Source organism: Calidris pugnax, unplaced genomic scaffold (genome assembly GCF_001431845.1).
Source record: "Calidris pugnax isolate Ruff unplaced genomic scaffold, ASM143184v1 scaffold13, whole genome shotgun sequence".
NCBI lineage: Eukaryota > Metazoa > Chordata > Aves > Charadriiformes > Scolopacidae > Calidris > Calidris pugnax.
The window spans coordinates 10,292,903-10,305,543 of NW_015090810.1; the positions used below are offsets into that span (position 1 = coordinate 10,292,903).

At 40.9% G+C, this 12,641-nt stretch overlaps 1 protein-coding gene across 1 annotated transcript in view; it reads left to right on the forward strand.

The window, feature by feature from the left end:
• The window catches only part of MBP (myelin basic protein), a 92,346-nt gene that overhangs the window by 64,875 nt on the left and 14,830 nt on the right, over positions 1 to 12,641 (forward strand). Inside the window, exon 3 of the mRNA XM_014938507.1 lies at positions 6,837 to 7,267. Coding sequence (XP_014793993.1) covers positions 6,837 to 7,267 — 431 coding nt within the window. The remainder of the gene's footprint in view (positions 1 to 6,836; positions 7,268 to 12,641) is intronic.

A 12,641-nucleotide genomic window follows, 5' to 3' on the forward strand; every position in this document is an offset into this window, starting at 1 on the left:
TTTTCATGCGAGCTCTGCTGCAATGCTGAGCTCTGCTTCCCTGACGGCTGCTCTTCAGCAGGAGAGGGCCAGGGAGGGCTTGGGGAGATGAGATCTTTCAGGAGTCTGAAAGCAACGGTGGTGAGATTTAGGTATTAGCAAAGGTCTAGAATGAACAGATCCTTCTAGTACCTAAGAGGGGCCTACAGGGGAGATGGGGAGGGACTCTTCATCAAGGAGTGGAGCAATAGGACAGGAGGTAATGGTTTTAAACTGAAGGAGGGGAGATTCAGATTAGATATCAGGAAGAAATTCTTTACTGTAAGGGTGTTGAGACACTGGAACAGGTTGCCCAGAGAAGTTGTGGATGCCCCATCCCTGGAAGTGTTCAAGGCCAGGCTGGATTGGGCTTTGAGCAACCCGCTCTAGTGGAGGTGTCCCTGCCCATGGCAGGGGGGTTGGAACTAGGTGGTCTTTAATGTCCTTTCCAACCCAAACCATTCTATGATTCTGTGATCCTATTTGATCTACTGGGTTTCAGTCCAGCAGTAGCTCTCAGGGGGCATAATGCTGCCTGCAGAGAATGGCTGGGAACTGGTAGCCCCAGGGATTCAGGGAAAGCAGCATTTGTCGGGCTCTTCTTGTAAAATTTTAAGTAGAAGTTCCATTCATCTGGCCGCAGGAATGCAGTCTAAATGTCAGCCCTAAAAATGTGTTGTGCTTTTACCAACAGCAGTGCAATCCTTTTCAGCAGACTTAGCCAGGGATCTTTATGGACCCAAGATGCAGTACAGAACTAAACTTGGTCTTTTTTTCAACTTAATTCAATAGAAGTGAATACAACTCTGTAGTAACAGGTGCCAGGTAGGGTTTTCTACTTTTTACTATATTTTGAGTACTAAGGTTTGTTATAAGGAAACCGGTGCCACAAAAGACCCCTTATTCACTGCTTCATCAGGTCAGTGTAGAGGTGTACTCAGCTCATCAACGGAGTGGGAACACACTCACAACCTTTCATTCCTGTCTTGAAAGAGCCTCATATGCTCTATAATGTCTAATGTATGCAGTGAGGGAGGAAAGTCAAAGGCGTGCATGTTATGCTTAGCAGATGGCTTCTCACTTTTGTGGAGCTTTGGTCTACAGCTTGATTAGCCCATAGGAAAAGCTGAGTTTCTTGTGCAGAAAATTGTTCACCCTTCAGTTTCTCTGAAGTGATAAAGAAAATCTGGATTTTTTTTCCCTAAAAGTGATAAGCTTTGGCAAGGAGGGAGGGAAGAGAGCAAGCTGTAATGGAAGCAGTGTCTTGGCTAACTGCAGCAGGAGTGTTAAACTCGTGTGAATCTGCATTACGAGACACGCTGGCATTTCTCTCTGCATTCGTTCTGCCAGCAATTGGGAAAAATGTTTGTGTAAAGGCTAAAGGCAGCAGCAGATCGATTCTAGTTGTGTTCAGAGCTATGACCAGCTGTTTGTTTCACAATTATACGGCATGCCATCTATTCCAAACAGAAATATTTGTTAAAAATTGATTTCCAACAGTTTGACAAGCATCAGACAAACCCCGTAATTAGATCTGTGAGGCATCTTGCCTTCTAACCATATTAGTGAAGTTAGGCTGAGAGCCATTTTTTGTCTGCGGTGTCTTACCATAATGAGGATAAATCAAGCTTTGCAGTTCAGATTTAACAATGCAGACATGATTCTTTCCTCCCTCTCCCCAAGTATTTATGTGAAGTGAAGCCTAATGGCTGTGGACACTCCATTCTGCACAGCAGTAAAAGTCCAAACCAGGTGCTGCATCCTGCCTCTCCCTGGTGCCTGAGGGAGAGAGTGGAACCACCTCAGGGATTTTGATTGGATATACTCTGGTATTTGCTGAAGCAACTCAGCGAACAGCCAGGAGATCCGTAGCCTTGTTTGCTGAACCTTTCTCCACAGCAGTTTACCTCTTTGCACCCATTCTCTCACCCCTTTTTCTCCTTTCCGTCTGATTACCGGGTGCTCCCACTGCACACTAAGCCATGCAGAGGTCCTTGGTACCATCTCCAGCAGTGGAGCTCTAGCTGGAAGCTAGGATTGGCCTTGCCATTCCTGCCAGATGACCTGCAGTGGGCTGCAGGACGAAGGGTTTCGATACTTGATATAGCTGAGCACCAAATAGTTGGGTCATTTTTCCAGGGAAATTAAGTGCTAAATTGGCCTGATTTTTATTTGATCCCAGCTTTTGTAGTAGATCAGGGTGTGTTATTACTGCTGCATGTTGAGACTCCTCATTTACATGCGTATCCAAAGCTCCGCTGCCCGATCTACTCAAGAGTATCAGAGTAAGAAGCGAGGTGTGTGATAGTGCAGGAGAAATGGAAGTGTGTGACTTCATCACAGTGTCCAAAGCCGGAGTTGAATTAGGGCTCCCAGTGGTGTCTTATGCTGTGCTTCCTGCAAAACCATTCCTTAAGGTTCTTTTCCTTCTTCCTACTTAACTGCGTAAAAAGGAAAGGCAAAACGTTGGGAAATGGTCATCTTAACGCAGAGTTGAAACCCAGACATCCTCAACTGCAGCTTATATGTAGCGATGATGAACGTTACAAGAAGTCATGTCTTCCAGAATAGTGGTTTTCAGCCTCTTAAATAATGCAAGGCAAACTATTAGTGATATATTGCACATGTGCCTTACTGCTACAGCTTACTGAAGACCTTGAAAGGCGTTACAAAGATGATTAATTTTTAGGTGTAACCTTTTCTTGTTCAAGTGACTAGAAACAGGTAAGTCAGTAAAAAATTCCAGATGTTTTATGCAATATTTTATTAGCAGCATTTCAGTAAACTTACTGAAATATAGTTGGCTCAGAACTGAGCACTGTACTGCATTATATTTAACTATCCAGTTGTCTTCTTACAGAAGAGAGAGGAGGAAAAAGTAGAAAAGGACGAATACAAATTATATTTCATATACTGAAGAGCACTGCTTTATAAATATACATGACTTCAGTTAACATGAAAAGGTCCCTAAAGTTAAGTGAGATAATTTTCATATTTATACTCTGAGAAAAGGCCAAGAAAACGGAAATTAGTAATCAGTCTCTGTAATCTATAGCTACTATAAAACATATTAAATATTCGGTGTTACAAATTTGATTAATGTACTTTCTGGTGTTTGTAACGAGCAAATAATACTTAATTCTTAAGAATTCATCCAAATATTTAAGCTGCTGTCATGTATTATTACAATCAATATTTGCCATAGGCTGTGCCTGTTGCACTAAGCCTCTCTTGAGAAGCCAAAGCAGGGGCATATGCTTCAGCTTTTATCAGCCTCATTTTCCTCATTTATTTTACAGCATTTGTAGAGGGAGCAGTAATAAGAATGTGAGAGGAATTACAAGTATCTGCAAGAAAGCAAGACTGGAGAGGAGTGGGAGGAGATGAAAAACTTGTAATCCTTTTCTTTTAAACTTAACACATTAAAACAGCTTAAGGACCTCTTTCTAGGTTGTCTTCTGGATGGAAGAAGACTACAGAGTTCTATGTACACAAAGGAGGAGGGACTATCATAGAGCAGCTCTACCAAGTGTCCCAGGAGAAGGATATTTGTATCCAAGGACTCTCCATCAGAGATTGTAATTTGTATAAAACAAGTTTCCATGGTCTTGAAAGTAGCAGTTGTTTGAACCACAGGACTGAGAGGTCCCAGCTAATTAGGGGCTTATGCAAAAGTTTATCCCAAGAAATGGGATAAACACTGTGCTCTAAGGCACAGTGGTTTTGAAAATACTTACATGTGACCTATTAATGTCAATTTGAGCTCTAAGGCACAGTGGTTTTGAAAATACTTACATGTGACCTAACTCCTATTAAAGGCAATGGGGGGTTTGAATTTAATATTGTTTCATCACAAGCACCTTTGCAATTTCTATTTTGATTCATTGACAGACTGCTCAGAATTTTTGATCCATCCATATTCCCTGGTTTGGGGAGTCACTGTGTATACAGGGAACAAATGGCTTTGTTCACTCTGGCCACAGGGAAGGTTGTGCCAGCGGCAGGCTCCAGAGCTGCACGGAGCCAGGGGAGGCGGAAAGATGGCACTGCTTTTGGGAGTGGTCCTCAGCTGTGCCTGGAGTGCCAAATCCCTGCTCGGCATCTGGCTCCTTCCTGCTGCTTTTGGGCTAATGTGAGGATGTGCTCTCCTCATGCTCTCACTTGCACGCTTTCAATGACTTTATTCACTTAAAGTATCCTGTGATTACATTTTAATAGCCTTCTGGTAATGCTTATGGCAATGCATTCTGCTGCACTTACACTTGAACCCATTTTACAAAGGTTTAAAAAAAATATAAATGCCTGAAGATATCTTTCTTCCTGGTCAGCTTTCTCTTCTACACGTGATATGGTACAGGAAGGGTACTCTATTTTAACAAGAGAGCTTCATCTTGCAGGGAGAAACAAACAAAAAAAGAATATAGATATCATATGCACAGCACTTATAATGGGTTTTAATAGAAGTCTTCTAAAGATTTGTTTCTAAATGAACAGATAAGTGTATGTTTACATGCTCCATTAATTCTGGATATCCTTAAGACATTATTAAAGTGAACTGTCTCTCAGATGCACTTGAAGACTTTGATTAGTTCGTTCAACTATTAATGTCTCTCCGCTATATATTAAGTATTAGAGAAGACTTGAGCATGCAGAAAATGTAGGGGAAAACTTAAATGTGTGCTTTCATTACTGAAATAAAGCATACAGAAAGATTTATACTTTATATCTCACTGCGTATGCATTGGGAGAAGCTACTTTTGTGGCACAAATACCCTTCTTTGTTGCTTACCAATGCCCGTATTCAGTGACACAAAGAAGAACTGTTGTAAAAAATATTAGTATGCAGATGCTCTGGTGTTTTGTTAATGCATTTAATTAAACACAATAGCTCTTTTGTTTGTTTTTCTTTTTCTGTCCTTGAATGGATTTGTATTATGGTATAGAATCTAGGCTTAAGAGTTGCTATTTAAAATGTTTTGCGGTTTTAGAATGTGTCATATATCCATGTTAGTTTCTTTCTCTTTCATTTGATGAAGAACATCATTTGGGGGCTTTAATAGTTTTTAATAACTTTGGAAGTATCTTTCCAGAAAAACCCAAAGCCTGAAGTTGACAGCAAATATTTTTCTTTTCCCCACTGATGAGGTCTTCAATGACAATTAGCATTGGTTAAATAATTGTATTCCTGAGAAATGCTTTTAGACCTTTTAACCAAAGAAAATTTTCCTGACGTTTCCCTGACATTTTCTAGGTAGTTTTTACAGAAGAAAAAGAAAGAATTTGTGCAGGCAAACTTCACGTTCTGCTTTTTCTGTGAAAAACTGTAGCAGCCTGATTACAACAAATTGTAACCTAAGTACCAGCATGTATATGCAGGAGCTGTCATTACTGTCTTGGGTCGTCATCCATAAAATTATTTCACAATTATTCTTAGCCTGAGAAAAGGTTTCTTTGGTGCCCTGTGGGTGGGCAAAATGATATGAAATGACTGTGTCGAGTTTAAAATTGCTCTAGTGAATCAGCAAAGAACTTGAGCCCAGAGTACTTTGAAAAAGAAACAGTATTTGCCAGATCCTGCCTCTCCCATGGCACAAGACTAAATCAAGTGAGGATTTAATGAGGTGAATAGGAAACCCTAAAGGTGACAATACGACTAACTCATTTCTGAAATTTTGAGCCCTGTTACTTCCAAAAAACCATTTCTGACATGGGGTGAATATGTGGGAGGTGTCAGCTCTGGAGGTTGCTTCTCAAGCAGCATCCTACTAATATTCTTTTGATGTTCCTTGGAGGTAAGACATATTCCTCAGTTGGTGAAGTTTCCTTTAGAACAGTAGGAATAATGGTATAGACTAAAAACCTCAATATTTTTTTTTTCTTTTGTCACTGATAGAAGGAGCTACAACAGGTTAAAGGCTAAGTGTGCTGCAGCTGATTCTTTTCAGATACTTCTCTGCTCAAAACACCACTGCAGAGACGACAGCAGACTTGCTCCATGGAGGTCTGTCTCGGCACCTTTCTTGGCTGAAAGCTTATCAGTTTCTGATAATCCTTTTTTGGCGTTTCTCAGAAGCACTAAATACAAATCTCAGACAGTTTTGTTCTAGGCCTTTCAGCATCAGTGCTGGGACATCATACATTGACTGCCAGGATCGTACGTGGAGAAAAACTGTCATGGGAGGCCAAGCAGAAAGTGCAGTTTAGTGTTCTCTGCCTTTTGGAAGTGAGGAAAATTTAAATAGTGACAAAACAACTTCCCTCGTTACAATTGTTTGATCGATGTTGAAGTTATAGTGAGGGATTCCAAATGGGAAACAAAACCTTTGGGTACAAAAGCTCTGACGTTGTGGAGAGGGAACGTGCGCTTGAGAAGGCACAGTCCTGTGATGTCACTAATTACTTTTTTTTTCTTGTTTTGGAGAAACCCAGCCCATTTTCAAGGGAAAGTCTTCAAGGGAAAGTACGGGAATTCTGATTGTTCACACACTGTAACTGATAAGCTTCCTCATCAGTAAGCTTTCCATGTGAATAAAATCAGTTGCAGTTTTGCTTCTAACAACCTATTGAGCTATTTACAAATTCTTCTAATTAAAAAAACCACCTAGAACTACTGCAAATTTTGTGTGAGAACATCCTGGTTTTGGTTCCAAGATAGCTTAATGTTCTTAAAGGCTGGTAGAGAACATAGTTTCATTCCAACTGCACATATTACGGGTTTTGTATGAAATGGGCATCTCAAGGCAAGGGAAAGAAAGCAGCATTGTTCCGGGGCTGTTTTTCACAGGCCTGTATTCATATCTCATCCTTGTTGTTTGCAGGAGAGGCAGATGTGAACCAGAACAATGGGACCTCCACGAAGAGCCCAGCGGTGACAGACCCCAAAGGCACAGCGGACCCGAAGAATGCCTGGCCCGAGGCCAACCCAGCTGACACGACCGGTCGCCCCCACTTGATCCGCCTCTTTTCCCGAGATGCCCCAGGAAGAGAAGACAACACCTTCAAAGATCGGCCCTCGGAGTCAGACGAGCTACAAACCATCCAAGAGGACAGTGCAGCAGCTTCAGAGAATTCGGATTTGATGGCTTCACAAAAACGCTCCTCTTTCCGGCACGGATCAAAAATGGCCTCTGCGAGCACTACAGACCATGCTAGACATGGATCTCCAAGGCACAGAGACTCGGGTCTACTTGACTCGCTGGGCAGATTCTTTGGAGGTGAAAGACACGTTCCCCGGCGGGGCTCGGGCAAGGTGAGCTCTGAGGAATAGAGAACTGCGCAGCCACGGCAAAATACAGTACAGTTAAACAGGAAGGGGGGGACTAAAAGGAAGGTGTAACTGCTATAATGCAAGAGTTGACTTAGCCAGCAAGACAGTACTTGCAGATGTGTAATTTAATGCTTGGCTTTAAATTGAAAACAAACAACAAAAAGCATAGGTCTGGGGAGCAAGAGGAGCTATTCTGGGGAGTAACAAGGAGTATTAGAAATCCAGGTGGCTCTAGAAACATTACTGAGAGGGATTTTTATGAACATTCAATGTGGTGCATTGTATGCATTTGTATGCTCTGCCACTTAGAGAAACTTCAGTCTGCTTTTGTGTGTTCTTCTTAAATATTTGCGAAACGGGGCTGGATGAGAGCACTAAATGCAAGACAAGCTCTAGATAGTTTGGCACTAACTGAGAGACGGACTTGGAAATAGATGTTAGAAAAAGACCTGTGGCCAGATTCTCAGCCTGCTTGTGCAAGCGCGTGTTTTAAGGTCAGCTGATAGCATTGCTGAGGAGATGGCTTGACAGATACTGTCCTGAATGCCAGGTGTACAACATAGTCCAGCTGCTTTATTCTGGCAAGGAGGGAAGATTTATATTCCAAGCATTTCAGATTAGAAATTGTGTAACCCATTTCTTCATGATGAACTGAAAAACAAGGTACTGATGACAGAGTATTACTTGAATTCTTTCCTTTTCCAGGATTTACCACCACCTCTGATAATTCATGCGGGTGGCATGTTAGCTCACTGTTGTTTGAGTGGCAAAGTTTAAGACACTTTCACTGTACCCTTTGCCGTGTAAATGATAAGCGGAGTCTTGTGTTTGTGTGTTCACACACTACGTGAGCATTTGAGTGGAAGTACTGCAGGGCTGTAAAACCTTTGTTTTAGCCGATTATATTGTTTGATGTCTTGCTCAAGTTGTGTGTTGTGAAAAAGCAGCGCTCGTAATTGCTGGCTGAGCCCAAATATTTCAATAACCTTTGACAACCTTTGCTGGCTGTTTAGCAGTTCTTACCCATGACGTTAGCACGTGCAGCTTTCCCAGATGGACTGTCTTGTAGTGCTGCACTGGGACACCATACCTGCTGCCCTGTGCTTTGAAACTGATTGGTGATGCTACAAGAGCTGCAGGCTGTCCGTGCCCTTTACAGCTCCAGGCTCAGAGGCACAATGTATAATAGCCCCTCCCTGGAGAGCTGTTGTAATGTAGAGCCCACTGGATGAAAAATACTCCAGAAACTTAAAACCAGAAGCTTCTCACACTTGATAGCCAGTTCTAATCAAAGCTGTGCATTTTGGTCGTCTTGTTTCTCACATTTATGAGCTGGGGACTATAATGCTCATGAGAAATGTTTAGCAATTACACAGTTGTTTCTGTAGGTACGCAATATTCACACACGCAACAAGCAGTTGCTGTGAGAATGAAGAAAACCACTTTTCTTACTGTCCCTGGAAATATCAGAGACTGTTCTCATAACTGTTGTTTTCTGGAAGCTGGTTGGCTAGCTCAACTCTTGCTGGTTTATTCATATACTGTGTTACTGGATGAAAAATAGTATATGACATGCTCTTTGTACACCAAGGAAACAATACCAAAAACTTAAGATTCCGCATAGGGAATATACAGAGGTATGTACGTTCTTGCTTAGCAATAAACCAACTGACTCACTTTTTAGTAGTGATGACTGAAAAATGGCTGCAAGTTGTACAGATTCTGTATTTCATCCTTTGGTGTGAACACGATTGCTATGATTCTCTACAGATCTCTATGGAGTTATGTATGAGAGGATGGGATATCATCTGTCTTAGCTCTGTTGCTGTTCAGTAAACTGCCAGTTTGAAGCACTTAAATTTCTGCAAAACAGTACAGAATTATGGGCAATTCTAACATGTTTTTTACCTAGCAGAAGTAATTAAATTTTTTTCTTTAAGAACAACATGTAATGTTAGAGAGTCCTGGCTTGCAGATCTCAGCTGGAAGCCCAGATAAGTTTTATTATGTTGGCAAAAGTCAGTCCCATTAGGACTTGCAGTGCCAAAGCATCTCTGGCACTGTGTCACACAATGATAACATTGATGCATGAAAACACGTCCCAGGAGGCTCTGTCATAGGAGAGTTTCAGTGGGGAAAATATTGAGCAAGTGCCACAGACAGTTGCTTCAACCATTATTTATTCAGCCTTTGAATCAATGCCTTTTGGTTTCTTGTATCAAGGAAGGCGCTTGTGGTGTCATTTATTTATACATGTGTATACAGAGGAAATCTAGATGGCCAATAGTCTTATTTGTGCTTAAAACCTAAGTGGTCGCCACTTGCTGAATTTTGTAGAGTGTCAGAGCACTGAGAGATGATGAAGGTGTTTATGGATGAGCTGAAGCAGAATAAAGTCCCTTGGCAGTTTCCCAGGCTCCACTAAGTAAACAGGCCTTTGGTAAATAAAATACCGTGAAAAGCACCTTAAAGGGATGAATTTCAAAGGCTTCAGATTGAAAAGTTCCTAGAGCTGCAATGTTTATTTCCTTGCACTTGTTCCTGATTAATTTTTTTGAAGCATTTCAAAGCAATTCTGCAGTTGCCTTTCTTGTGATCTTCCTTTTTCAGCCAGCTTGTGCCCCAGTGGGAGTGTGTATCTCCACTACCCACACCAGCAAGCACTGGAATGCCAAGACAACACTTGCTCTTTGTATGGATCTAGGGCTGACATTCAAGCAAAACACATCATAAATTCTTTGTGGAGGCATTTTCATCTTGCAGCCATAGCTGAAAAGTACATTAATGAATAATAATCACTATTGTGTAGGGAAAGGTGGGGTAGGAACAAAGTGGGGACTGTTTGGTGGCCTCCTCTTCTCCCATGGAGCAGGTTCTCCCTTACCCTGGAATTCCGAAGTTAAATTAAGAGTCTGTGGGAGTCCCATGGGAGTAAATAAAAATAGAAAAACTGGAATGTACAGAAATACTCCTTCTCCTCTAAGGGGCAGCAAATGCATTTGCCATTGTTCCCCCTGCCCCATCACAATTTTAGATAACTTAGTCAAAAACAGCTTGAATTTTGTACGTCTAAATTTCTTTTTAAGGTAGAATATTCCAAACAAAACTATTGTTGTGCACAGCCTAAATTGTATGGTTTTAAAGAAGATTTTTTTAAAGGGTGACAGAAAGGAACTGCAAGGCAGAAATTTTAAAAAGCATGCAAAGCAGTAGTGTAACTATAAGTTATTTCCTTTCTAGTCTTTATAGAGTATTTATCTAAACATTTGTAAAGCGTGTAAGAAAGTTTGTTAAAATAATCAAATCTTTCTGGCGCCTCCTAGATAGTAGCCTGTATTCAATTTCAACATGTACTGAGAGCTGTTTTTTTTCTTTTACACTGTTGTTCATGCTTTTGTAATTCTTTTGTTTATGATTATTATTTTTTCTTACTAAAGTTTGGATTGTGAAATAAGAACGTTTCTGTCCTGGTTTAACATTATGCATTAACGTACTAAACTTTTAAACTACATTTGTGACACAATTGCAGCAACAGAAATATTGTGAGACAGAAAGTAATAGTCTGAAACCAGACTTAGTGAACGATTAAATCAATTTTTCTCTTAGATTTTGCTTCAGTTCTGTATGCAATCTTGTAACGTTCTCCCGTTGCCTGTACGAAGCCTCGCTCCTGTATTTCTTTCCCAATATATATGTGTTTGGCTGCTGGGAATATGGAAGGGGGGACACGGGTCTCCCCCTCCAGCCGGAGGGTGTGGGGAGCGCTGGGGCTCAAGTTCTTCTCCAGTTGGGCAGAACCAGGGTTTTAGCTCAGGGTTTCTGAGCCAGCCGTTCCAAACCCAGCCCAGACCCTGGTGAGATGGGGATCTACAAAACTAGATAAACCTGCACAGACAAAAAGTTTAGGGATGGCGGTTTTAAATAATGACATGGACCAATGCAATTGTCAGAATATCCGGGCATCTTTTTTTTTTTTTACTTTTTGCACTTGAACTCTAGTCACATTTCTTGTGCAAGCTTTAATGTACGCTACAGCGCCATGAAGACTTTGAAAATTAGTTCAAATCAATGCTAGTCTGACTGGTGTACGAGGTGATTTAAGCCAATACTTACTGTGATTTTTATTTCCATTAGTTGTCAGGGAGTGGTATTGCTCGTGAGACACTGTTTTGTAAAGCCTGCTGTGCAAGCAATATGCTTGTAAAAAATTTTTTTATATAGTTTATGGTGGTTGTAACAATAATTTTGTTTTAATCTTTTGCTTTATATGTGCTTTATTGTATTCATTAAAATGTTTACATGACAAAACTGGTGTACTAATGATTTTAATTTATTTTAAAAACTTTAATCCATTAACAGAAGTTGCAACAAACTACTTCATAGTATGTGCCGGGGTTTCAGATCGCTAGAAGAGGCTGTATGTCTTTCTACAAAATCCAATTAAAACAGCGTGTTGGACAGAAACAAATAAAGGTTCCCTCCCGAAGGAAATGACTAGGTTTGAAATAACTGAAGCTGCTAAATCTGGTGTTCTGGCTTTACAGTAATGGGAGCTGAATCTGGTACCAGGTGGTGGTGAATGACCTAAAAATGAATTCCTGTATCATAATTGCCAGTGCCCTGAAGCACTTTAGATTTGTCTGTTTATAAAAGTAGTAACCTGTAGAAAACAAGCAATTATGGCCAGGTGAGTCCTGCACAGCGGGTGGTAAGTGAAAGGCTCAGGAGCCAACATTATATAGGATTGATCCTGCCATGTTCATTTAACACACATATAACCATACACGTTATACATGCTTCATAATTAACGCATTATTTAATGCGCTGCAACTAATTATCTCTCACATTTTCAAACAAATAACTGCTTGAAGCAATTATTACAGACTCTAAGAGGAGTTTGGAAGTCAGACTGTGTTAGCTGCCACGGGAGGGCTGCCTGGAAGAGCAAGCGCTGACTTTTGGTGAAGTATGAGCGATGCTCCGTGCCCAGGCTGAGGGTGGCTGCGGGGCAGGGGGTGCTCAGAAATGGGACAAAGTACTGGGGGCTCCTCGTTTCGCATTAGAAGTTGAAGAGAAGCTCATGACTGGGTGGAGAGGAAAAGCCTATGTATGTGCTGCACTACTTTTACTACCGTTTACATGGTCTTTTCTTGCCTCTTAAATTCAGAAATTAATTAAGTAATATGTTCAGGCTGAAATACTAATTAATCAACTGAAGCATTTTAAAGATCACTGTTTCTGATCAGTCTACAGCAAAAGATTTCTCCTTTTCATTAAACCTCTAACAGTATCTTCCAGTTCAGTCTTTGCTAGACTATTTCTAGCTTCTCCTATCCACCAGTATGATATATAATAA